Raw genomic sequence first — 26,227 nt, 5'->3', positions numbered from 1 at the left:
TTGTAGTGCTAAATGTAGATCCCTATAAGCGGTCTTACCAATTTGTTGTTTAGGTCATTTATATTTTAATGTTCTGTTCACTTGACCTGTGGCTGACGACGGTGTGTTAGAGTCTTCCGTTACTGGTGTGTTTGTGTTTCTCTTGCATCATCTGTAGTTTGTGTTTTGTGTAGGTAGGTCATGTATCATTTAGTGCATAGATATTCATGACATAGTTTTTATGGGGTGAAATATGTCATTTTAAAAAATGGTTTCTTAATAGAGTGTATCATGTTGAGGAAGGCCTTGTCTGTCTGAAGGTAGTAATTGGTTTTCTCTTATATTTTCTCTTAATAATTTTATAATTTGTGTTTTATATTTGGATCTGTATAGCTTCAAGTTATTTTTGTGTGCGGCAGGAGGTGTGGAGGATTAAAGGTCTAATTTTATAGTCTTTTTTTTTTTTAAGATTTTATTTATTTATTTGACAGAGAGACACAGCGAGAGAGGGAACACAAGCAGGGGGAATGGGAGAGAGAGAAGCAGCTTCCCGCGGAGCAGGGAGCCTGATGCGGGGCTCGATCCCAGGACCCTGGGATCATGACCCGAGCCCGAAGGCAGACGCTTAACGACTGAGCCACCCAGGCGCCCTTAATTTTATAGTCTTAATTGGGTAGCACATTGGCCTAACAATTTCATAATCGTCTGTCTCTTTTCTACTTACTGAAAATTTCACCTTTATTTTAAACCAGTGTCATGTATGCATTATGTTCTGTTGATCATCGTCTATTCTGTGTCAGGACCAGACTTTTAATTATTGCATTTTTATAATATGTATTGATGTCTGTTCTTTTAAAATAAATCCCTTGGCTAGTATACATTTTTTTCTTCCGTGTAAATTTTAGAATCAGATTGTTAGGTATACAAATTTTATTTTCCAAAAATGATTGTACCTACATATTCCATCCCCCATGCTCTTCTCTCCATGGCAGTGACCTTCCTCCATTGAGAGGCCTGGTCAGTGTTTCCTCTAGTTGAATCAGAGTGGGCCTCTGGGAGGAGGAGGGGCCCTGTGACTTTTGAGACTAAGTCATAAAAGGTAATACATCTTCTGTGGGGCCCTCTGGGGATGTGTGCTCTTAGAGCCCAGCCACCATTCTGTGAGGAAGTCAAGTGCCGCATGGGAAGGCCACCTGGAGGTGTGCAGCCCCGGTCCCAGCAGATCCTTGCCAACAAGCTAGCGATCCAGCAGCAGACACATGGTGGCCTTCTTGCTCCCAGCCTTGATGTGCCACACCCGCTGGGGCAGGCGAGCTGTGTGCCTGGTCTTGTCTAGGTCGTAGATTGGTGAGCAGAGTGAACGTTCCGGACCACTGCACATTGTAGTGGTTTGTTATAAAGCCATATAGAACAGGAGTAGCTGTTGAAAAGAGAAAGGGAAGGATGGGAGGTGTTTTGGTTGGGATTGCCTTGAATAAGTTGTGGATTCATTTGGGGAGAATCTTAAAAATCACAGGTCTTTGTATCTAGAAACATGGTCTCCATTCTTTTTTTTTTTTTTTTTAAAGATTTTATTTGTCGGAGAGAGAGAGAGAGACAGAGCACAAGCAGGGGGAGAGGCAGAGGCAGAGGGAGAAGCAGGCTCCCCGCTGAGCAAGGAGCCCGATGTGGGGCTTGATCCCAGGACTCCAGGACCATGACCTGAGCTGAAGGTAGCCGCTTAGCTGACTGAGCCACCCAGGAGTCCCATGGTCTCTCCATTCTTTATGCCCTTTTTTTTTTTTTTAAAGATTTTATTTATTTATTTGAGAGAGAGAGAGAATGAGAGACAGAGAGCATGAGAGGGAGGAGGGTCAGAGGGAGAAGCAGACTCCCTGCCAAGCAGGGTGCCCAATGCGGGACTCGATCCCGGGACTCCAGGATCATGACCTGAGCCGAAGGCAGTCGCTTAACCAACTGAGCCACCCAGGCGCCCTCTTTATGCCTTTTTGATGTCCTTAGTAATGTGTGCTAATGGGGGCGCCTGGGTGACTCAGGTGGTTAAGTGTCTGCCTTTGGCTCAGGTCATGATCTTTAAGTCCTGGGATTGAGCCCCACGTTGGGCTCTCTGCTCAGCAGGTAATCTGCTTCTCCCTCTCCCTCTGCCCCTGCTCGTACTCTCTTTCTCTTTCTCTGTATCTCTGTCTCAAATGAATTAAAAAAAAAAAATTCTTAAAAAAAAAAAAATAATGTGTGCTTATGTTTTTTTTTTTTTTTTTAAAGATTTTATTTATTTATGCATGAGAGACAGAGAGAAACAGAGGGAGAAGCAGAAGCAGAAGCAGGAGCGGGAAGCCTGATGCGGGACTCGATCCCAGGACCCTGGGATCGTGACCTGAGCCGAAGGCAGATGCTTAACCATCTGAGCCACCCAGGCGCCCGCTTATGTTTTTTATAGAAGTCTTGCGTTTTTATTGCTAGACACTTTTTGTAGACACTATGAATGAGGGTTTTTTTCCCCTTAAAATTGCATTTTCTAATAGGGAGCCTGTGTTTTGTTGTTGTTGTTGTTTTGCTTTAGTTTTGATCATTATCTGTTAAGGAAAGTTTTCTGGAGCAAGTAGATAATATTTGGGATTTTAGAATTAAAAGTAAAATTCCTGCGCTAGGTTAGTAGTTGCTTTGGGGTTTCTGGTGCACATGTGCAACATGACCTCCTTCCTTCAAACCATCACCTCCTTCCTTCAAATGGGGCTGGGCCACGCAGCCAGTTTGCCTTTGTGTCAGTGGTCTCGTTGTGGACCGGACGGTATGTTGTTACTGGCTTTGCTTTAAACAGTTATTTTGTAGAGATTAGAGGTAAGAACATATGTCTCTTAGTTCCCACTTGCTCCCCTTTCCTTCTTTAGAGGGCAGGTCCATGGTGAGAATTCTTCCAGCTTCTGTGCATCTGAGGAAGCCTTGAATTTTGCAAAATATTTTACTGGATATAGAATTCTAGACTGACAGTTCTTTATTTCTTTCCAGCAGGTAAAAGATGTTTCTCCACTGTCTTGGTTTACATTGTGACCCATGAGGAGTCTTTCATTCTTGTCTTTGTTATTTTGTATTTAAAGTATCTTTTTTCTCCCCACCTTCTGTGATTTAAATTTTTTTTTCCCTTGTCACTGGTTTTAAACAGTCTATGATACGCCCTGGTGTACTTCGTGTTTCTTGTGCTTGCAGTGTTTTAGGCTTTATGGGGTTGTAGTTTTGATTTAGATTTGGAACACTTTCGGTCATTATTTCTTCAGATACTTGTTGTGTTCCTCCCTTTTCCCCTCTCCTCTGGGGCTCCAGTTACTCACATATTAGGCTCTGGAAGTCCCCCAGCTCAGTGACACTGTGCTGATGGCTTCTCAGTCTTTCTCTGTTCCATTTGGATGATTTCTGCTTCTGTGTCTTCAGGTTACCTAATCGTTTCTTCTGTGGTGTCTAATCTGCTCTTAATCCCTCCTACCCAGTATGTTTTGCAGTTTAGACATTGTGGTTTTTATCTCTAGAAGATCCATAAGGGTCTTTACCTTTTTTTAAAAATATCTTCCATGTCTCTGCTTAACATCAGTTTTTCCTCTGATGGAATCTTCTTGAACACACAGAATGTGGTCACAATAAGCATTTTAATGGTTTTGTTTACTAATTCTATTATCTGTATCCTTACTGAGTCTGTTCTAAAGTCTTTATTTATTTGACAGAGAGAAATAAAGCGAGAGAGGGAACACAAGCAGGGGGAGTGGGAGAGGGAGAAGCAGGGCACCTGCCAGGCGTGACCTCAGTGCCCCTTGCGATGCCGTGGGCTGGGAGCTCCGAGCAGTGGTCCGACCGCTTGTAGGGCTCACCTCACCTGTTTCTGTGTTTCGGTTGCTTCGGGTGATTGTGTCAGTCTTCCTCCTGCCTCTTCCGACAAGAGGCAATTGTCTTCTTTATTGGTTCATGTCAGTATGCACCCATTGATTCCTAGTTTGGGGAGCGTAATCCTTTCCTTTCAGTATTGATTTTAATGCTCACATTGTCCCAGATTTGGCTTTGATGACCTTTCGACATGCCCTTCTTTTCTGAGCTCTCCCTAACACAAGATGTGCCAGGTCATTCTGTCCTTTCCCTGCCTGAGCCCTGGGTCATCCGCTTCTCCAGGGAGCACTGGTTGTTTTAGTGGGGAATTGTATGTAGAAACCAAGCCGTGGAGCTAGACGTGCTCTTTGTTCCAGAGCCCTCGCAGTGGACGCCGCTGGGAAGTCCATGGACATGTGCACATGCGTGTCCACCCACACGCACATTTACGTTTATTTCCGTTTGTAAGTGTCTATGTGTGCACATGCACACACGTGTATACACGGTCCGATTCCAGTCCTGCACCGCAGGGTGATTCTAGTGTCCTCCCTTTCTGTGTTTGTAACTTCCTTCTCTGATGTGGAGAAGCCAGGCACTCACTGTCTTCACAAACCTCAAATGAGGTTTGCTTATTTGAATGATCGCCATCAGGGAGCATTCTGTCACTGCTGTCCTCCGCCCCCCCCCCCCCCCAACTCAGTGCCCCCTCCCTGCCCTGGGGCTGATGCTCCACATTGAATCCCTTCCCTCCTCGGCTGATCCACAACACCCCAGATCAGGTCACCCCAACGGGGAGGCCCTCTTTGCCCTTCTTGGCCTCTGACACCTCATTTCAGCCCCCCAGTCCTTCATCCTCTCACTTGGGGTTCCACATCTTGCGCTGTGATCCTTCTTGCCCTGTGTGGCTCTGGTGTCCAGGCAGGGCCGCTCCCCCTCCCTTGGTGCCCTCCTCATCCCCGACTGTGGGCACCTTCCCTACCTTCCCTGCCAATGACTTTGTTTCCTGGAGACACCTTCAACCTCACTGGCTCAGCTTGGGCGCTTCTCAACAGTCACTGGGTCTTGTTAGGAGCGTCCATGGCTGCTCACTGTCACAAGTAAGGGCCTAGATGACATACTGCTCACCTCACCAGAACTTTGGGGACTCTGCCTTGCTGTTGCTCAGCCAGGTCTCTGCCGCAAGCAGAGCGTCCCAGGGATGGGGGACTGGTGTCTGCTCAGGGGGTGTGGCAGCCCCTCCCTGGTTTGGAGAGCTGGGAGCTAGGGCTAGGCCTGGTAGAGGGTGCTTCTCAGCTCTTCTGGGCTCCCTGACCCTGGGCCCTGCGGTGTGATTTTAAAGACGCTGGGGTCTGTGGCCTTTGGTTACACTCTACAGGCCTGATGCTCGTGGGCCCCAGAGCCCTGCAGAGCGCGGGCCGGTGAGGTGGAGCCAGCCCGCCCTACGAGCTGCCCTACGAGCTGCCCTTCTGTGGAGGCCGCGGTCTGGGAGCGCATTACTGACGTGGTGGCTCACAGAAGATCGATCTTCACAAGATGGTTTTCCTCTTGTTTTTTCAGCAGAAGATCTTTCCAGATTGTTTTTTTTTTTTTTAATTTAAACTGAGGACACAGTTTTAAAAATCAGACTAAAAATTAAATAAAAGTACTCACTTCTGGAACTTTTTACTTACCAGTTAAACCACAGGAGGCACTGGGTACAGAATGTGAGATTTCTCATTCATGGATTGATCCCATTAGCATATTCAAGAAAGACTAAAAAATCCGGAGAAAATATGGGCAGGATAACAAGGAATCTTTCTATTAAAAAAAAGGGGGGGGGGGAATACATATTTAAACAGTAGGTATAAATTATAGCTTGCAAAGGTTTTTAAATGCCTGATTTGGATATGAATTAAGTATCTTGGTTTTAGATTTTCATTATAGATCTGCTAAGTAGATTTATGGAGCATAAGTGCAATTATCGACAGTTACCGATAGCAAGGAAATTTTGTGTCTTCCCACTTCTCTCTGGATGAGTGGAGGCAGGCTAATGGGCTTTGGGACTCTGAGTGCGAAGCAGCATTGACTTTTTAGGACCAGGATGGTTCCCCTTTCAGTCCTTGTGAGTTAGAACAGCTCTCAAGAAGCTCTAGATTGTCTTCTTTCCTTGGGCTTGCATCGGAAGCTGCCTTGCCCCTGCTGTGGCCTGCAAGTGGCATTCGCATTGGAGTGGTTCTGCGGGGCTGGCAGAGAGCTGGGGGGCTGCGGAGGACACTGCCCAGAGGCATCCTGGGCTTCCTGGGCAGATGCACGGCCTCCGGCCTGGGTATGAGGAGCCGCTTCGCCCCATCGCACCGGCCATGTGCCAGGGTTTGATTAACGCAGTTCTCGGGCACGAGGCCTTTGGCAGAGCAGACCTGGGTTTCCAAGTCCCAGCTTGCCCAATGGTCTGTGTTGCTGTGGGCTGGGTTTCCAAGTCCCAGCTTGCCCAATGGTCTGTGTTGCTGTGGGCTGGGTTTCCAAGTCCCAGCTTGCCCAATGGTCTGTGTTGCTGTGGGCAGTTTACTGAGCTCTCTCTCGGTCTCTTCCTTTGTGACGTTGGAGCTGTCCTGCCTCGGTGTCACCGGGCCTGCCCAGAGTGCCCCCAGCTCCCAGCGATGAAGCGCTGTGGCTGATGTATTCTTTGTTAGTGGACACATTTTGCTGTTAAACTGAAGGGCATTGATGAACTTTCCTTCACAGTGACTTTTTTATTTTTAGGATACTGAAGTGTATAAAGCTACAGTAAAAGACGACCTTACCAAGTGGCAGAATGTTCTGAAAGCTCATAGCTCTGTGGACTGGCTAATAGTGGTAGTTGAAAATGATGCCAAGAAAAAAAACAAAACCAACATCCTTCCCCGAACTTCCATTGTGGACAAAATAAGGAATGATTTTTGTAATAAACAGAGTGACAGGTAAGTGTATCTTTAATTTACCTCATTGGCTGACACCTGGCCGGTGGACATTACTGCTTTCCGCGTAGGGGCTCTGACTCCGTGAGCGGCGGTGGCGGGCCTGACGCTTCAGCATGGGGGGGGGGGGGCTGCTGAAGGGAAGCCCAGGGCCCCTCCTCGCGGTGTCCCTGCTCTGGCCGGTGAAACGCTGCCTGGCGACCGCGGAGGAGAGACCACACGGTGGGTTCCCTTCGAGGACCCGTCGTGCGTGTCGGTGTAGCCAGGGTTTTGGGAGGTCCCGTGGTCCTCGTCTACAGCAGGGCTCCCGACACGCCTTTAGTGAGGGGGCCCCGTGTTTTGTTTGTTTACCTTAATACCTATTACGAGTTCCTCAGAACCAAAATTCTGAAATGCTGACTTGATCTTTAGAATCTGTGAAAGGGAATCCCGAAACTTTGGTGGCTACGTTATTTCATGGACTTACTTTGCCCTTGCTTCTCTCTGTCGGGCCCTGTTCTGTCTTTGGGGGGGGTGGGGGGAGCTCACTTCCCGTTTCAGCGGTGCCAGGCCTAGTGGCATTTTTCCTGAGGCCTGGGGGTTTAGTCTGTAGGTTGTAGGTCAGTGCTTTGACTCCCCCAGGTCCTGGGGTGCAGCCCTGAGCCTGGTCCCTGCTCTGGTCCGGTGTGGTCTCCCGGCTTCTCCATGGCTTCACACCCATGTCACCACGCCTGTGGCACCCTCGTGGCCGGTGCTCCGAGTGCGACCAGAGACGGGAGCAGGGACCGAGGCTACGAGGCGAAGGGCACCTGGGAGCTCGGGGAAGAGGTGGGCCGAACCCTGGGTGTGTGGCCAGGAGAGCCCACACTGTGTCACACTGACACTGTGACCGCACCCTGTGTCAGGCCGCCCAGGAAATTGACAGTTCTTCAGGGGAAGGAGCCTTCGTGGGCTTCCTTTTCATGTTCCACAGTTCTGGACACAGAGTAATGTTCAGACTTGCTTTATTTATAGTTTGAAATAAATATTAGGTTGTTGAGCTTATGGTTTATCTTAGAGAAATTTCTTTTTTTTTTTTTTTAAAGATTTTATTTGACAGAGAGAGACACAGTGAGAGAGGGAACACAAGCAGGGGGAGTGGGAGAGGGAGAAGCAGGCTTCCCGCGGAGCAGGGAGCCCGATGTGGGACTCGATCCCAGGATCCTGGGATCATGACCTGAGCTGAAGGCAGACGCTTAACGACTGAGCCACCCAGGCGCCCCTATCATAGAGAAATTTCATGACATTTGGACTTGTGGGACTTTTTCCTAAGGCCTGTTATTCATAAACTAGTTATCCCAAAGGAATCAACTTAGCATTTCGACAAGATGCCCCATTACTGAGTGTCCTTCCCCTGTGTGGTTCAGGTATACCAGCACACTTGTTCTGGAAGGAGGAGGAGCAGGCCGCCAGGAGGCTTGAAGGGAAGACAGCTCTGGTGTTCCATGGGGGGAGGCCACAGGGGGTGGGGGGCGCTGACTGATGGCCAGACCAAACAGCTTCTTGGTCTCATTTCTTTGGGATTTTATTAAGTACATAAATTGGTACTAATAGGGCATATTAGTCCAAACCTGTGACATGTTCAAATTATAGGATTTTTTTCAAAGTGCCTGTTGATTCCTTTTAAGTCTATGTTACCATTTTATCTGATTGCTTAAAGTGTGTTCCCGCCGAGTCCACTGAAATCTAGCTTGTTTTTAATGACTCATTCTTTATACATGAAATCTAACTTACTAAAATTTTTAACATTTCATCTCAGTATATAAACATGCCTTCCAGCATTTTGATTTTTGTTAATTTGCAAGCTACCTTTAACAAATCTGTACTTTAATTTTTAAAGTAAAGAGCTGGGTCAGATTTTCATACATACAAATTTGATAACATCTATATTGGCAGTTGTTTTATTAGCCGGTGTGATTTCTGGCCTTTGGAAACGTTGGCACACTTGGCCCTGGGGCAGCTTAATCTTGTATGTAATTTGTGATTGTAAACAGTGCATGTTCATGGTAGGGTTATTAGAAGAAGATGATAAGCAAAGTGAAAATATATCTTAACTCTTAGTATTTGGTATGTATTTTTCAAACTTTTTCTCAATATACCACGCATAATGTTTTGTACTTGCTTTTTGCACTTAATATGTTGTAAAAAGGTTCCCATGAACAATGAATGTATTTCTCCCCCGTTATTGTCAGTGAGTGTGTGACACGCCCCAGTGGTGATGTACTAGTGGTTTATCTGGTCCTCTGCTGGACAGACACGTTACCGCTCGGGATGAACAGCGTCGTAAACATCTTTCGAGCTTGGTTGTTGTGTACGTCCTTAATGATTTCCTTAGGATACATCCCTAAAAGGAAAATTGCTTGGCCAAAGGTTTTGTGCAATTTTCAGTCTTTTGGTGAGTATTGCTATCAGAGAGCTGACCCGTGAGCTGCCGGTGTGAGTGGCAGCCCCGTGACTGGTGGGGGCCCGGCCCCTGCGAGTGGCTGCCCTGGGCGCCAGGCCGCCGGTGCACGCTGGGGGGGCCCTTCTCCACACTGGGCGCCTCCCCCGCCGTCTGAGCAGCTGTTTTGGGCTCTCCCTTCTGAATGAACCGTCCAAGCTTAATGTGAATTTCTGAAGCATAGTTCTTTTTTGTTATAGAAAGAAGGTCTAGAAACCATGAAAGTTGAAGGGGCTGATAAGGGATAGAGAACTTAGTGAATTATGTGGTCTGCTCAGTAAGCACCAGGTCCTGGGACACAGAGACTGCCTCTGGTTGGTGCTCGTGGCCGTTTCCTCTCCCTTCCACCCGCCTAGCTTCAGGGGAGAATCCTGTGTCTGGTCAGGAACAGATGCCGATGGTTTACAACCTTTGAGAACGGCTTAAGGATAAATGGCTGAACTGACAGATTCTAGCATCTCCTGTAGTGAATAAATGCGTGTTAGTCCTTTGGGGCTTTAGGAGTGAGCTGGTGGGATCCCTTTGTTTTCAGGGGAAGAAACAGCACCGTGGGCTGGAATGTCTGGAATTAAAGCCAGTTACCGATTTTCAAACCTTCTTCTTGGGACTGATTATTCACCTGCTAGATTGTCTACATTGTGGGCGACTTCATATGTTTTGTCTGCTGATTTGTAATTCCAGAGATTTAGCCCTTCCTCCAAAGGGTGTGATGGGGCACAGAGACTTAGAATCTGTCCGTTTTGCTACTTGCTAGTAATTAAGGCAACATATTCCTGAGGAGAAATATTGAAGCCCATAGCACCAGTATTTTAAAATTATTTCTGAGTCCATGTTTAATCATTTTTTTTGTAAATTATTATTAACAAGGGTAAAGAAATCTAGCTTTTCCAGTCTGTTAGTTGGACACGTTACCTTTTCCAAATCCATTGGAAACTTGTAATTTTATGCCTTTGATATTTCCACACCACGGATGGTGTTTTTTTTCTTTTTTAAGTAGCCTCCATGCCCAACATGGGGCTGAACTCACAACCCTGAGATCAAGAGTCGCGTGTTCTGCTGACTGAGCCAGCCAGCTGTCCTCTTTTTGTAGTGAAATTGTATCATATCTACATGTTCAGCCGTATTCTTTAAGTTTCATTTATGAATTATTTACGAACCCTGCTCTTGTGGAGCGCACGGTGTGGGGTCTGGGGAGAGGGAGAGATCTGCCGAGAAGAAGTGTTTTGCAGCACGGCACTTGCCGTGGTGGGAGTGTGATCACAGTGGGACCCAGAGGGCAGAGCAGCAGGGGTCGGGTTCCACGAGGTCGTGTGTCAGCCCAGCCGGGTTTGGAGGGGTGACTAGGAATGTGCTAGACGAAGAGAGGAGAGCCCGAGAAGTTGGGTGGGCTTGGCTGGGAATAGTACGAGCAGAGCCGGACAGCGAGGCTGGGTCCCTGCCGAAACAGTAACTCTGAGCTCTGTCCTGTCAGTTCCCGGGAACCAGAGCAGTGTTTGACAGGGCGGCATGAATACGGTTTGGGGACTGATGGTGCCATGGTCACCTTACTTTACTGGGAGCCCCAGAGGCCGGGTCTGAGACGTCCTTCTGCAGCACTGACGGCTCGTGGGGCGTTAACCCAGTTTCTGATGAAACCTTTTCCTAATCTGGTTTCTCACCGCCCGCCTGATGTTTGTCACCAGTGAACGAGGGAAGGAAGTGGGGGAGGACGGCAGTTGGCACTGCAGGGAAATAGTAGCAGTTGGGCCACGTGCTGTGCTTGGAGAGTATTTTCCAGACAGTTCATTCGTGTCTCTGCAGGTGTGTCGTGCTCTCCGACCCCCTGAAGGACTCTTCTCGAACTCAGGAATCCTGGAATGCCTTCCTGACCAAACTCAGGACATCGCTTCTTATGTCTTTTACCAAAAACCTAGGCAAATTTGAGGACGACATGAGGACCTTGAGGGAGAAGAGGACTGAGCCAGGCTGGAGCTTCTGTGACTATTTCATGGTCCAGGTACGTGACGAAGGGTAGAACTAGACAGCTTCCTTTTTCTCTTCCTGTCTTTATAAATAAGGCAGGTTTTTGGTGGTAATTCTTATTGGCATAGTTTTTAGTGGTAATTCTTATTGGCATAGTTTTTAAAACCCAAGAGACAGTACATAGTAGCTAACAGACGTTTCCGTCTCGGGGCCTCTCAAGCAGATCAGAGGTGGTCTCCTGGGTAGTCCTGTCATCAGCTCTCCTGCTGCTTCTGAGCTCGGCATCTGGCCTCTTATGAAAGGGCCTTGGCCTCAGAGTAACCTGGGTTTTGCTAATATGTCGGGCCTTCCGGGGTATCCACCATGGAAGTGCCTGAGGCTGAGGAGCGCTAGCAGAGGTGATGACCCGGAGGACAGAGACGCCTACTACCTGCTCGACACCGCGAGTAGATTATGACTTCCCCGGGACATTTATTTCCTCTGTGGTTTTGTTTTGTAGTCTTGGGTTCCAGTAACGGACAGTCTTAAGCTAGTTTCTAGGGGAGCTTTCTAACACTGCAAAGAGTGACAGGCATGTTGCCCTTAGGTTTCCTTATTCTTGTTTACCGTATTTTGACTGAAAAAACCCTAATTTTTGTATTTAAATTGCACTTGTGTATAAATTAATGAAGAAATAATACTTCAAGCAAATAAAAGACCAACTCTGATTAGAAATTTCGATGTTCGTCTCTGACCCTGTTGCTTACACCTTAGTGGTGTTTGGGCGACGGGGTGCACATAAGGGAGTTGCTCCTGTCCACAGCTCACTGTAGGACTGACCTGTTACAGACCTTACAGATGACCCTGTCACTTCACCTTTCAGGCTTATTGAACTTGGTTTCTAAGAGCTACAGACAAGGAGAGGGGGAATCCAAGTGAACCCAGTGGTGTGGGATTGGACTCTGAGATAGGAGGATCAGAAATAGAGATGCATGTGTGTGAGGATTATACACCTGTCCTCTGACAGGGCCTAGAGAAAAATGACTTCTCAGTAACATAAGCACACTTAGTGCCAAAATTTTGGTTTCTAAACACCATCCTTTTTTTAAAATTATTATTATCCTATTTATTTGAGAGAGAGAGAGACAGCACAAGCGGGGGTGGGGGAAATGGAGGGAGAGGGAGAAGCAGACTCCCCGCTGAGCAGGGAGCCCGATGCGGGACTCGATCCCAGGACCCCGGGATCATGACCTGAGCCGAAGGCAGATGCTTCATCCAACTGAGCCACCCAGGTGCCCATAAACTCCATTCTTAACAATAAGTGCCAGGGCTCCTTCTAGAAGTGGTTGAATCCAGGGAAGATACAAGATGGACCAGGAATAAAGCTTACCAGAAAGTAAAGAAGTACCCCCCCAAAAAGATGGAGGTCCATCAAAAGATGTTAGCACCACCTAAAGGAGCCTCCTCATGGCCAAAGCTGGAACAGTTTGTACAACAAAATAATGATAGAACTGGATTTTAACCCATGGAATACAATTCATATCCATGAGCCCTCATAGATATAAATAGCTGGTTAGATTAGTAAATGGAGAAGGTTCAGCTCTTCCATGTAGAAGAATGCCAATTAAAAAGCATGTGTCTAGGAAGGCAAGGGCAGTACCAAACATAGAGGGTGCCCGGTCCTGTCCCTGCTGCTGAGGGGCCGTGAATGGTTCCAGGGCTCATGGTGGCCTTTTCCTACTTCCTTCTGGCTGCCTCTTTGTGCATTTGTGAATGTTAACACCTTATGGTCATGAAATTGATGTTTACTTAGTATAATAGAAGTGTTACTTTTAATGCTACATGCTTTTTCTCTGTTGTCGTCTTTAATAGCAATGCATTGTTTCAAAAAGTTGATTGACATTTTTGCTTTTTAAAAAACTTTTGTTGGGGTAACTAGGAAGAACTTGCCTTTGTATTTGAGATGCTGCAACAATTTGAAGATGCCCTGGTACAATATGACGAACTGGATGCCCTGTTTTCTCAGTATGTTGTCAACTTTGGTGCTGGGGGTGAGTAGTGCACTTTTAGAAGCAAATTCTTTTCTTAGTATAGTTTTCCCCACTCTTAAATAGTCTAGAAGCTGCCATTATTTATTTGCTTAATGATTAAATCACCTTTTATTGTTTTGTGCAAATTATATAGGATATATTCTTATAGTTCTAATAGGAAATGATATGGGAATTAAGAACTAGTCGCTTTCACTGTTAGAAGCATCCTAAGCAAGAAAAGCATTTATGAAGAGGGTGTTTTTCAGGTATAAAGAGTCTTTTCTCCTACTTAGAGCTGGCTGGTTATGCTTCTGATTCTGTGCCTCCTTGCTAGCATAAGAGTGGGATCTTGTACTTCTGTTGACAATCTGTCTTTGTAATATTTGAGTGCTCATTGCAGAGTTTTAAATGGCACCACTGTAATGGGTGTTCATCTTTTAAAATTTTAAAGTCTTGAATTATTTTAGAAGTACAAAATTAGCACAGTGAAACCATATACAGAGAAAAAAGTTCATAATTGTTCTCACTGTGTTTTGGGTGATACCTATATTGATAGAAATGGCCTCATCCTATGTAGACATTTGTCTGTAGCTTGTTCTTGTTAACAGCCCATCGTGGGCATTGTTCCAAGCTAACAGGTCAGGTTTTAATGTATGTTCGTTAATAGCTGCATCGTGCTTCACAGTGTGGACCCATGAGGGTTAATCCAGCTGCCCCTGGTCTTGGACATTTGGGTTGTCTCCGTTCTGACCACCACACATAGTGCGGTAACAGACATCTTTGTTGGGTGTTCTTTTTAAGAGAACCCTGATATGGTGTCTGAAGAAAGGAGTGATTTCAAGGAACCCTAGTGTCTGTTAGAAAACCTGTAGGAAGATGAGGTGCTGGGACAGTCAGCTTGGGCACTGTCTTTGTTCTAGAAATGATGATGAATGGCACCAATTGGTTTTTTCTCCAAACCAAGTTTTAGGAAGTTCAGATTTGGATCTCTTACTTTGCTAAGACACAAATGTAAACATAACCAGAGCAAAGTATTTACTAATTAAACTTTAAAAATTTGAGAAGAGATAAAATTTTTCACATCTCCATATTGTACGTATTTAGGTATCTTACATGTTTCTTATGTCGTATTTCGCATAATTTCTTTGTTCTCTCAGTTTTAAAATCTGGGACAAATTAGAGTCCAAAAGTAAGCTTGAACCACGTTTTGCAGCTCAATGATAAGATTGTTCATTTTTGTTTGTTCATTTAATGGATGCTTATTGAGAGTCCCATATGACCAGGCGCTGTTCTGGATATAGTAGGTAACCAACAAAACCCCTTCCTTCATGGAGTTTACATGAAGGGGAAACAGGTGTAGAAGTACAAAAAACTTCAAGTCAGGTAGTTGTAATGAGTGCAGGCTGCAGAAGGGGTTGCGGGTGAAGGGGCAGAGTGTGACGGTAGGTGCTGGGTGATCTTAGACAGTGTGGTCTGGGAGGCTCTCTGAGGAGGTGGCATTGACACAGAGGCCTGAATGACCCAGAGGAGAACGCTGGGCAGAGGGCCAACAGAGGGGTCTGCTGGTGTAGGCACTCTGAGGGCTGGGGCGGGTCCCCCCATAGGTGTGCACTTGAGCAGCTCTGAGTATAAGTTCCAATCAGTAAAGGCTGCTGTTAGTTGTGGTTGGCACTTGAGATATTTAGTAACATCAGTTTGCCAATATTGAGTCGCTTCCTGGTGGGAGTGCAGCATGACCTGGTACGACAGCTCTCTTTTGGAGTGAGGAAAATAGATTATATTTTGCCATGTGGGTTGAATGACTAGTTATCGTGGGCTGTTATGCTTACTTTAAGGCCATATTTGAGTTTGGGGCTATAAGTTAGAATTGGGGAGCCTCGCTGGAAATTTTTGACAAGCAAGAATGTTTCCCTTCTGCTTCCCGCTGCTGCTTCTTCCTTGTGCCTGCTGTCCTTTTCTCCAGGAGATGATTCGGGTAGCTGATGTGGTTGAGTTAGAGATAGGTGTGAGGCTTCGGTAAGGGAGACAGAAAGACCAGCACGGTCTCGTGAATGGGCTGCTCTCTGGCACAGTACGTTCCAACCCAGGCCTGGTGCCTTCTCTCAGAGCTGACTGAGCACAGAGCCTGAGGCCTCCCTGACCCCTTAGCCTGGCAGTCTCCAGTTGCCTCCCAACCTGTTCATCACCCTCTGGACATGGTGCATCCGTGTGCCTTGTGGCCTAGGTCATGTTGCCTTGTGCTCATCATCGGTTGCCATGTACCGAGTGGGAATACTCGTGGGAGCTACCCTGTCCCCACATCACTAGCCTGGTTCCATGCCCATGGAAAGGGGGCGGGCCCGTGGTCAGGGAGTAACTGGTTGTTGAGCCGCCCGTTGGTAGGTGAGGTCTCACGGCCTTGAGCAAGAATCTCAGTAAGGTGAAGTAATCTGTAGTCAGCGCCTTTCATGATGTGTATTTGTTTAGATGGTGCCAACTGGCTGACTTTTTTCTGCCAGCCGGTGAAGAGCTGGAATGGATTGATCCTCCGAAAGCCCATAGATATGGAGAAGCGTGAACTGATACAGAGGCAAGAAGCCACCCTGTTAGATCTGCGCAGTTACCTGTTCTCTCGCCAGTGCACCTTGCTCCTCTTCCTGCAGAGGCCGTGGGAGGTGGCTCAGCGCGCCCTAGAGCTGCTGCACAGCTGTGTGCAAGAGCTGAAGCTCTTAGAAGTGAGTCTATTTTCCCAATTTACTCGTTTCTTCGTTGTTCAAACCCAAAACCCTGAATCGCGAATCGCAGGCATTGAACTGTCTGTGCTGTAGGAAAGAGTTCTCTCTTCCTGAATGTCCTGCATTTGTAGCATGTTATTTGTGTAGTTACTCTTTACACCGATTGGGTAATTGTTCAGAAGTGTCATTTCTGCTCTCAGCGTGGGGGAGTTCATGTCGGCCCAGAGCAAGACTCTTGGATCGGTTTCTTCCCCTGAGGTTTTGAGAGCACTTCGGCTTTATCCCCCGAGGAAGACGGCTCCCTGCCGCACACATGGCGTGAGGCCTTGTGGGTGGACCTTCACTTGATTTCCGAGCCGCCTTTCTGTTTTGCACGTGAACACACGGTAACAGTGTGACGAACCAGAATTAGTAGCATGAAGTGTCGGGAGGGTGCGTGACGGGTGCGCGTATGCACGTGTGTGCGAGTGAAACCCGTGAGAGAGGCGTGTACGGTGCGTCGGTCGCGGAGTGTTGGCCTTTAAGGATCGAGTCCCCAGGCTCCTGCGCTCCTGCTGCTCACAGAATCAGACACGTTTTAGTGAAGTAAGGGAGCGTTCATGACTGTCTAGTCTGGGCGGGGGTGGGGGGTCTCCCCTTTTTTGTTTCAGTGACCTCTCTGCCCAGAAAGGGGCACCTGCGCACATACACAGGGTTACACATCATCTCGGGGGGCTCACAGACACCTCCACCCCACCCCGCCCCATTCCCCGATTAGGAATGAGGTGAACGCTTTAACTCCATTTCACAAAGGAAGAAGGCAGGCCTGGAAGTGGGGAGGTGGCTGACCCAGCAACATACCGCAAGGGTTGTCCAGGGTCAGGCCGCATGCCGGGCTCGTGCGCTCTGTCCTGCCGCTGCTGGCACGTCCCAGGGGCACAGTTGAACAGGGTCCTTGAGTGTAATCGTATTGCACTAGCCAAACCCTGGTGAAGCCGGGCTTTCATAATGAGTAACTTTCATCCTCTGTATCCTAGAGTACTAAAGAACAGGCTCAACACTTAGTTTGAAATAATCAAGTGATAGAAACTTTTTTTTTTACCCAAATGAAGAGAAATTATGTTAGTTAATTTTTTTTTTAAAGATTTTATTTATTTGACAGAGAGAGATACAGCGAGAGAGGGAACACAAGCAGGGGGAGTGGGAGAGGGAGAAGCAGGCCTCCCGCGGAGCAGGGAGCCCGATGCAGGGCTCGATCCCAGGACCCTGGGATCATGACCTGAGCCAAAGGCAGACACTCAACTATTGAGCCACCCAGGCGCCCCTGTTAGTTAATTTCTAAAGGAGAAACGCCTAGCCTAGCTGAGCCACACACTCGTGAATGTAAGAATTTGTATCAGATTATTTTTCTTGCCTAGATACCTCATCAAGCAAATGAGGGAAACACCATCTTCCGCCATGGGAGGGCACTCCTGTGGCTCCGTCGAACCGCGTGGACTTGGGTGACCTGCTTCGGCTGCTCCAATCTGGCCGTACAGAGCAGGGGGGCACAGGGCTGTCTGTGCTCATGTGTGCCTAGATATTTTACCTGATTTAGAGATTTCGTCATCTTAGCAGATGGGGGAGAAATAGGCTCTGTGCTAGAGTCCACGTGGTTCATACTCAGCACCGTCAGACTGGGGTAACCCCGGGCGGGTCCATCAGGAGGCACTGTCATGCAGCCCAGGGCGTGGGTGGGAAACCCTGGAGGGTGGTGCAGAGCCAGCCCCTTGGTGCTGGGCCCCGCCCGTCACAACCTGAAGGATTAGAATCTGTCGGAAGTTCTTGCTCTTGCCCCAGGAGGTTGCCTTGTCACAGCACGGCAGCCAACTGGCAGAGAGGCGAGGAAACATTGCTGGAGTGGCTGCCGCCGCGCTGAGGGGCTGGGCCCTCCTGGTGAGGGGCCGCTGACCCTGCAGGGACCCAGCTGGGCACCTGCTACCACCTCCTGCCAGCTCCACCAAGCATTCTGGAAGCTGGAGGGTGAGGGAGCCTGGGAATGCGTTACATACAGTTCCCCGGATCTGCGGGGCCTGCTGGGGACATAGTGGAGCCTATGGGAGGAGTAGGGAAGCCTTTTCCTGCTGCTCACAGGCATCCTCGTCCTAGCATGGATCCCTGGTCACTCCGGCACGCCCAGACGGTGCAGGCAGGCTGCGTGGGGACATGCGTGGTGTCCCACTCATTTGCGGCACAGCAGCACGCATAGCGGGTCCTCCTGCCTGCCTTGCCTTGTCTCCTGAGCTCATTGCTACCTCTAGCCATCATAGGAGTGCATGGAAACTGTCCTCTCGGCTGGAAGGAGAAGCATGCAAGGAGCAGGTGGTGGGGCTCGTACTTGGAAATGCTCCTGGCTCCAGAGAGTCCGTGTGAACGGCGGCATGATGTAAGTCCATCCTCTAGGCTCTTGGCCTCTGGTGCGGACGTTCACTGAGGGCTTTTCCTGTGCTTTGTGTTGTGGGATGCACTTCACATCCGTTGCAGTATTCTTTCCCCTGGTTCTGTTCTTTTCTGAGTGGAATGGTCATCGTCCTCTCGACCGTTCCTCGAGAGGGGGCTGTCCCCCACTATGAATCATGTTGATTGTACTTTGCACCTTTCTGGTTCTGCTGTGTCCTGCCTGAGATGAGTTGACCAGAGCTGAATTCAGGGTGAGGACACGCTGCCCACTGTTTGCTTTTTCTCTCTTTCTCTGTCCTAACGACCCAACTTCTTGTTCCCTGGTCTCCTCGTGCTGCACATGATGGGGGTGGGGCTGCTCTGTTGCCTTGCCATCCCTCGGCATCCCTGCCACATGAGTGCCGTGGACAGTAGCTGGGCCCCAGCAGCGTCCTGTGCCTGTTGAACTGCCCGGGGCACGAGCTGCCAACCTCTTTTGTCAACTCAACTCTGCTCATCCCACGGGTGAGCCTGCACAGTCCTCGTGGAACACTTGCGCTCACGTGTGGTCGGCACCAACGTGAATGCCGGCCACTGTGGTCCTCTGCTGGGAGCTTCTTCCCATCCCCTCTGCTGTCCAGCAGTTTGACTCTAATCTGGTTGTCAGGTGTACTTTGTGAGGGTCAGGTTTTAGGAAGACAGTCCAGCATGGAGGGTGGGCTCTGGAGCCAGAAGGTCTGCGCTCAGACCCCACCCCACCCCACACCTCCCCGCCAGGGACCGTGACTCGTTTACTTGCCCCTTTAAGCCCCCCTTTTCCATCCCTGGAGGCAAACAGAAGCTGCCGTGTGGGTGCTGAGCGTGTCCAGGGAGCTGAGCTTTTCACGCTGCCTGCCGTGCGTCAGCCCCTCGTGCCAGTCAGGTCTGAGCGTGACCTTCCTTGGTAGCATCTTCTCGAATATTTCTTTCCAAGGACAGAGAGTCCGTGTGAACGTGCGTGTCAGCACTGTTGTAAGACTGTGGAGGCCCCATGGTACTTCAGGCACAGAATTATTCTCTCAGCTTTCTCATCTCAGGTTCTTTCTGGAGGTTGGTTTCCGGGGGGAGTGTTGTTTTATCTTGAGTACATTTTTCAGTTGGCAGTTACCTGGAAAAGTATTATTCTGAGAGTTTCTTTTAAATTTTTGTGGAAATATTCAAAATTCAAAAGACCCCAAATTATTTACATTTTCTATACATTTAATTTTATTCTAAAAAATAGACTCATTTCCTGGTGTCGGGGCTAGCTTTTTGGTGGGGTGTTTTTCACCTTTGTATCAGTGGCCGGAGGCCAGTGTGGAGCTGTGGCTTCTGACATGGGCCCGAGGGGGCTCGGCATGGTGCGGTCCTGGGCTGGGGGCAACGCTGTGTGCACGGAGAGGCCACGGGCTCAGCCAGCTTGCAGGCTGGGTCCGGGTGTAGTTCTTGTAGGGCTCAGCTTCTTTTGTTAATCCTTTTAAGCCCAAAGCCTAAGTATTACAGCCCTTCCTGCATTTCTGATTGTGACATTTCTTTAGCAGAAAAGGCTATGTATATTTGCTTCTATGGTTTGTAAAACACATCCTGCTAACCTTCTGGTTGATTTGTCCATTGATTTGAAGTATCTTCTTTGAGAGTAGGAGGCCAGATGCCGTGGGAACAAGCCGGATGCCATGGGAACAAGCCCCACCTCTGTAGTGGGACGTGGAGTGCCGGGCCAGGGGTGCCAGGGAAGAGCCTTGGGCCAGCTGCCCTGATTGAAAACATGTAAAAATGCACATTGTAGCTGCCCCGTACAGCCGATAGGGATCAAGGAGTGATGTCCAGAGTGTAGCAGTTCTTCATGAGCTCAGATGACTCGTTCATAGGGTATTTCTTTTTTCCTACAACATAAAAAAAAATGCCCTCCATTTACCAAACATTGAATATATTGTCTCTGTGAATTTGGAAGATAGAATGCTTATTCTAACAGCAGGAGGTGTCCTTTTTGGTCTGTGGCCTTTCTGTCTGCAGAGGAAGTGCGTTCATTCAGTCAGTCCTGTTTTGAACATTTGTATTGCTCAGAATTATTTGCAACTGAATCAGTGTGTATCCTCGTCCATCTGTCTACATGTGATGTATTCATACACGTAGAATTGCTAGCTCAAGGACACACTTGTTTTTAAAGCTTTTAGTATACATTGTCGAATTGCCTTCCAGAAAGATCTTCCCATTTTTCATTTACACTAGCAGTGCCTGTTTCCCTGCATCTTTGGTAAGAAAAAAAAAGTAGTCATGTGCATATATTTTAATCTTTACCAAATTGTAAGTGAGAATATAAGAAAGATATTTTCTACAAGACCATTATATATTTGTTATGATGACTTCCCAAATGATTTTTTAAAACGTGGGTCTCCCTCAGTACTGATTTGTCTTTTGTCAGCTTTGGTTCTGATTATGCTTCCACACGGGGTAGGCCAAGTAGGACCAGGATCCCAGAAGAGCCACCTGGTCTAGAGACTGGCCAGAGCTAAGCACAAGAGGCCATCACAGCCAGTCCACCAGTCTGTGAGCAGGGGCTGCATGTGGTAGAAGCCTCCAGGTTAAACTGGATGAGACAGAAAAGGGGTGCCTTCCAGGCTGGCCACTTGGATCTATGTTCCGAGGTTCGGGCTCAGCAGAAGACAGAAGCTGAGGCATCGCTGAGGAGTGTAGCTCAGGGTCCCTGAGTGCTTGCTGTGTTCCAGAAGCTCTCTGGGGCTTCTCGGTAGACAGGGGCAGGGGTCATTGCGTGACCTGGAGCCGTGAGGACCTGACGTGGAAGAGGAGTAGGAATGGACAGGAGGACAGGTAAATGCCGGAGGTGTTGCTGAGGAAGAACCGGTGAGGGTTGGTGGCTCTCAGGAGAGAAGAAGGGCTGGCAAGTGTCATTTGGGAGGCAGTTGGTTGCCTGCAGGGCACTGTGGTAAACATGGGGTGGGGGCATGGCGCGCAGATGAGGAAGAAGCAGGTCCCTCCTGACGCGGGAAACTCACGGTCGAGTACACTGAGCCAGCCGTGGGAACAGGGTCAGAGCAGTGTCGCCAGGTGATCAGAGAAGAACATTTGGGTACAGGAGGAGTATCAAGGATGCAGAGGTCCCATCCCTGCATGTGGATGCTTCAGTTCAGTTCAGTGAGCATTTTCATGGCGCCTACTTTGTGCTAGGGAATGTTTCTAGAGGTGGTCTTGTATGAGCTGGGTTTTAAAAGATTCTTCCGTTCAACAGATATTCCCGGGGCACTTGTGTTGTGCCAAGCAAGCATTTGTTCTAGGCACTGCATTTTTAGCAGAGAGCAAGATAGACCAAACCCCATCCGGGGGAGTTTACGTTTTGATGGAATGAGGAGGTTGAGTGAGATCTGCCAGGTAGATGTGGCTTGTGGTGGCAAATGTGAGAGCGTGTTTAAGGCAAAGAAGGTTTTAGTGAAGAAACTATGAAGGAGCTCAGTCTTGCTGGAACTTAAGGGGTGAGGCAGGGCTTGCCGGTAAGGCTACAGAGCTATCAGAAGCTAGATTTTGAAGAGATTATGGAAGTGTTGGTATGGCATCCTGAGGCCTGGGTTTTGTTCATCGTCTGGTAAGGAGTCGTAGTCGGGTTTGAGGCCAGGGTGCCGTGAAAGGTGTGGGACCTGGTGGGGTGGGGGGCAGATGGAGGCCAACAATTAGATGGAGGCGGGAGAAGAGCCAGCGGCTGAGGTCATAATCCACTGGGGAGGACTAGGGCAGTTGGAGTACATTTTAACTAAATGGATTCAAGAAAAATTTATTCAGTGGGTCTACTGAATGTCTGTATGTAAGAATGAATCTCGATCTCATACCAGACACAATTCCAGGTGGAGTTTTGATCCAAACATTAAAGATAAGACAAAGAAGCTTCTAGAAGAGAATACAGGAGACTATTTCCATGACCTGGAGGTTAGCAGATATTTCTGACACAGGACTAAAGGCACTGACCGTAAAGGAAGAGAGGAACGGACTGGACTACACTGAAATCGGAACTTCTCTCCGTCGGCAGGTAGCATTACGTGAGTGAAGATGCGAGCCACAGCGTGGAAGAGCACCAGCAGGATACGTAGGTGGGAAGGGCTCTTCCCAGAATATGTGAAGAACTCCTGCAAATCAATGAAAAGAGACTGACAGATCAATAGAAAAATAGGCAGAAGAAGCTATCCCAATGGCCAGAAAGCATATGGAAAGGTGCTTCATCCCAGTGAAGTGCAAACTAGGTGTGTGGAGGCCAGTGCACAGCCCCAGGATGGCTGCAACGGCGGGCTCGGCGGGCGGCAGCGAGCGGGCGGGAAGTGGGGGTGGGAACTGGCGCTTGCACCGCACGCCCCGTGACCCGGCCGTCCCGCCCCGGGCATCTACACAGACATGCCGTGCGCGTCCCAAGAGACAAGCCAGCATGCTCGTGGCCGCGTCATTCATAATTGCTGGAAACGAAATAACTCGAACGTCCATCATGTACGCGGGGATGATCCTTGTGGGCTGTTTGCACAGCAGACTGGCAGACAGCAGTGGAAGCAGACGGACGTGTAGTGGGCCGGTCTCCCCAACACAAGAGCGAGAGAAGTCAGACACACAAGGATGTACGCGTTTTGCTTCCTTGTGTACAGTGTTCACAAGCCGTCTGTTGTGAGGCGTCCGGCCAGGGATGGGTTTGTGAAGGGGATGGCGACTGGCGGGGCTGGACGTGGCAGGCGGAGGGGCTCCGCTGCACCTGTGAGTCTCCAGCAGGGGTGGGCGCGTGGGGGTTCCTTATGATGCTGTGTTCTCCGTGTTCGGTCTCGCAAAAGATGTCGGTTTAACAAAAGAAAGAATAGAAAGAAGGCCTTTAACTCTAGGCTTATAAAATGGTAAAACAGCTCTTGGGGTTACTGATAATAGTGGTCTTAGGAAAGGAGGGGGGCTTGAAGAAACTAAAGAAGATACGCAGGTATCCCCATTTTTCAAAAGTTTGTTTTATACCACTTCACCGCTACAGAAGACCTACATTCATACCTGTCCCCACTAACCAGAAGAAATCCGAAGAGGATTTCCGCTCTTAGTGGAAAAAAAGGCGAAAAACGAAAACCGCGTCCAGCGGCGGGTGTGCAGTGAGCCGCCGTGCAGGCGGCGGACTGCACCCGAGCAGCGAGCGCGGCCCCCCACCTCCTGCCCCGCGAACCACCCGCGGCATCTCAGCCTCCGGCCCCGGGGCTCTCGGCTGCGTCCCTGAGCATCTGGGCTTGATCTCGACTGATTTTGTGTGTCCATTAGCTAAACATGTCCTGGGGATCAGAAGAGCCCGAGAGAAGTGATTTTTGGGGTCTGGGAATGCTCAGAAGTTTTCCACGTAAACTAACGGCACTTGCTTCTTCGCCTTATGTCGTCTCGGCTTACGGAGGGTTTCACAGGAGCGTGGTGCTTTCGGAGAGAGACCTGTATTAAAAAATTTAAAAAGTCTGTTGTTTACAAAAGAGGTTATCCAGATGGCCCGGAAGGCTGTGGAAAGGTGCTCATCATCCTTCTTGTTAGGGAATGTGTATTGTCAAAAGGTGCTGAGCCCATCCCCTGGGCTCACGGCAGAGCTGTGTGCACTGCTGGGCGAGCTCCCCCTCAGAGCAGAGCTGAGGCTCATCCTTCCTGGGTTTGGGCAGCATCGGGTTGTAGGGTGTGGACTTTGGGGGGCTGCTGCCTCCTGGGTGAGACCTGGGGCACTCCTTGCATGTTTGCTGAGGTATATGTGTCCCCCCTCCCCGGGCCTGCTGCTCCCAGACTGGCTGGCTGAGGTGAGCGCGATTGCTTGAACAGGTCTAGAACTGGTTCTAGCCCTGGCTGCGGAACGAGCCCTCTTTTCCAAACTTCATGGGACTTTTAAACCATTCTCAAACTCTACTGTAATGGATGACGGTAACCTGTAGAAAAACCGACAGTATCAAACAGAAAAACTAGAGCTGGCACGTGGTGAAACAACCACTTTGGAAAACTCTTTGGTATTGTCTCCTGAAGCTGAAATGTCCTTTGACTCAGCGATCTGTTCCTAGGTACGTACCCAAGAAGAAGGAGTCCAACCAAAAGATAAGTAGGGTGTGTTCAGAGGGGCTTGTAAACCAGCAGGAGGGCCTGACTTTGACAACTTCCTGGCTCTTTTTCCCTGGGACTAGATCAAGTTGGTGCAGCTGTTTTACTAGGCAGCATGGCTTATGATCGGGTCACCTTTGGTGAGCGGATTGTGCCTGGACTGGGAGGCCGCCAACACCTGGTGGACAGCCCACGCTCCCGGTCCCCCTTGCTGCACCTCCGTGGATCTTACAGGAGGCTGGGGCTGCCCCGTGGGCCCTGAGGCCTCCCAAGAGACCCAGTGTTGGTCTCTTCTCCTTGCCCTGATGCTGCAGGGGTTCCCGCAGGAGAGGGGCCACTGATGCTGCCCTCCTTTATCCTTCTGTGTAGATTGGTACACAGGGGGCTGGGGGTCTTCTGAGTCAGAGAAGGCTTCCTCCCCCAGAGAGGGGGGCGGTATTGCAAATAGTTGTATCCATGGTAGCCAAACCCTGGAAACAACCCAAACACCTGTGGATGGGATGGATAAATAAACTGTGGCATATTCGTAGAAGGGCATAGGACCCAGCAGTGAAGTACAAGCTGCTGACAGGCCCCGCCAGGTTGGATCACACTGTTAGGTTCGACAGGGAAGCCACATACAGAAGAGCTTGTGCTGTGTGGTTCGGTTTGTGGGAGGTTCAGCCACTCACTGGTGACCGAGGGCAGAAAGGGGTTACCTTTTTGGGGTGGGTTTTGACTGGGAAAAGGGGCTCGAGGGAACCTTCCAACCTAATGAGGGTGACCTGTTCTTGATTTGAGTGGTGGTCCAGCTGTAAAACTTCATGGGGCTCTGAGGTTAGTGATTGGGCCCTGTGCATATCTCACCTTATGTACTCGTAACCTTTTTTTTTTAAAGCGATGAGAGATCTGTGACTCCGATGATATTTTAAGCATTTCTGAAAGCCCTAGATCGCCACCCCTGAAGTGCTGCTGTGGAGCCCAGCTCTGTCAGGCCCTGATGTGTGTAAGAGGCCTGCGGGGTGTGCAGCTGGGCTTTGCTGGGGAACCGCGCCCGCACCAGTGAGTGTGGTTCCAGGTCCTAGGCTGATGCCTTCCAGCAAAAGCTTAACTGGCGTGGGATGGCAAGTGCAGAAGCCGCAGCCGTTCCTTCTGCGTGGAGCCAGTCAGGATGCGCACGCTCCTGAGCAGGACCGGGAGAAGCCAGAGCCGCGGCTGGGGAGTGGTCCGCGGGGGATGGCAGGGGGCCTCCTGGGCAGGACCGGAACAGCAGTCACTGGGGGACCTCCAGTCGAGAGGCGCCCCCTGCCCTTGTTGCGTGGCCCCTGCCTGCCGTGCCCTTTGCTGCCCGCCGCGGCCGCCTCCAGCTTGGAAGTCGGTCCGTGGTGGTTGTGCGTTTCCTGCCCTTAGCCAAGCTCCTGCTGCCGCCGGACGCTCCTGCTTCCCAGGCACTGTTCTTCCAGGCTCACTAAGGTGGTACTTGCTCTTTGCAGAAAACAGTGCCAAGGAAGTATCTAGTCCGTAGTCTTTGCACAGAGGAAGACTCTCTGTCATGGCGCGCGCTTCTTCTAGAGCCTGCCCGTGTACAGATGCGCCCTCTGGTGCCTCGCCCTCAGGTGCTCAGCCTCTGCCGCTCCTCTCTGCTCTGGAAGAGCGGCCCACACGTCCTTGGATCCCAGACACTTCCCAGCCTGCACCTGGCCCCCCCTCAGTCCTTCTCAAAGCTCTCCCCCTGCGGCCCTTCCCAGCGCTCCCCCCGTGGCCCTTCCCAGCGCTCCCCCCCGTGGCCCTTCTCAGTGCTCCCCCCGTGGCCCTTCCCAGCGCTCCCCCCCGTGGCCCTTCCCA

General features: G+C 49.4%; 1 protein-coding gene across 4 annotated transcripts in view; it reads left to right on the top strand.

Annotated features, from left to right (window-relative positions):
- Nucleotides 1-26,227, top strand: part of TRAPPC10 (trafficking protein particle complex subunit 10) — a 90,139-nt gene that overhangs the window by 29,975 nt on the left and 33,937 nt on the right. For all 4 annotated transcript variants that reach the window (XM_021679242.2, XM_021679240.2, XM_021679241.1 and 1 more), the window contains 4 exons: nt 6,568-6,764; nt 11,020-11,215; nt 13,100-13,211; nt 15,657-15,904. In XM_021679242.2, the coding sequence (XP_021534917.1) occupies nt 6,568-6,764; nt 11,020-11,215; nt 13,100-13,211; nt 15,657-15,904 (753 nt within the window). The remainder of the gene's footprint in view (nt 1-6,567; nt 6,765-11,019; nt 11,216-13,099; nt 13,212-15,656; nt 15,905-26,227) is intronic.

Source organism: Neomonachus schauinslandi, chromosome 1, assembly GCF_002201575.2.
Source record: "Neomonachus schauinslandi chromosome 1, ASM220157v2, whole genome shotgun sequence".
NCBI classification, from domain to species: Eukaryota; Metazoa; Chordata; class Mammalia; order Carnivora; family Phocidae; genus Neomonachus; species Neomonachus schauinslandi.
The sequence above is the reverse complement of the archived record's forward strand: the minus strand, read 5'-3'. Positions and strand labels throughout refer to the sequence as shown.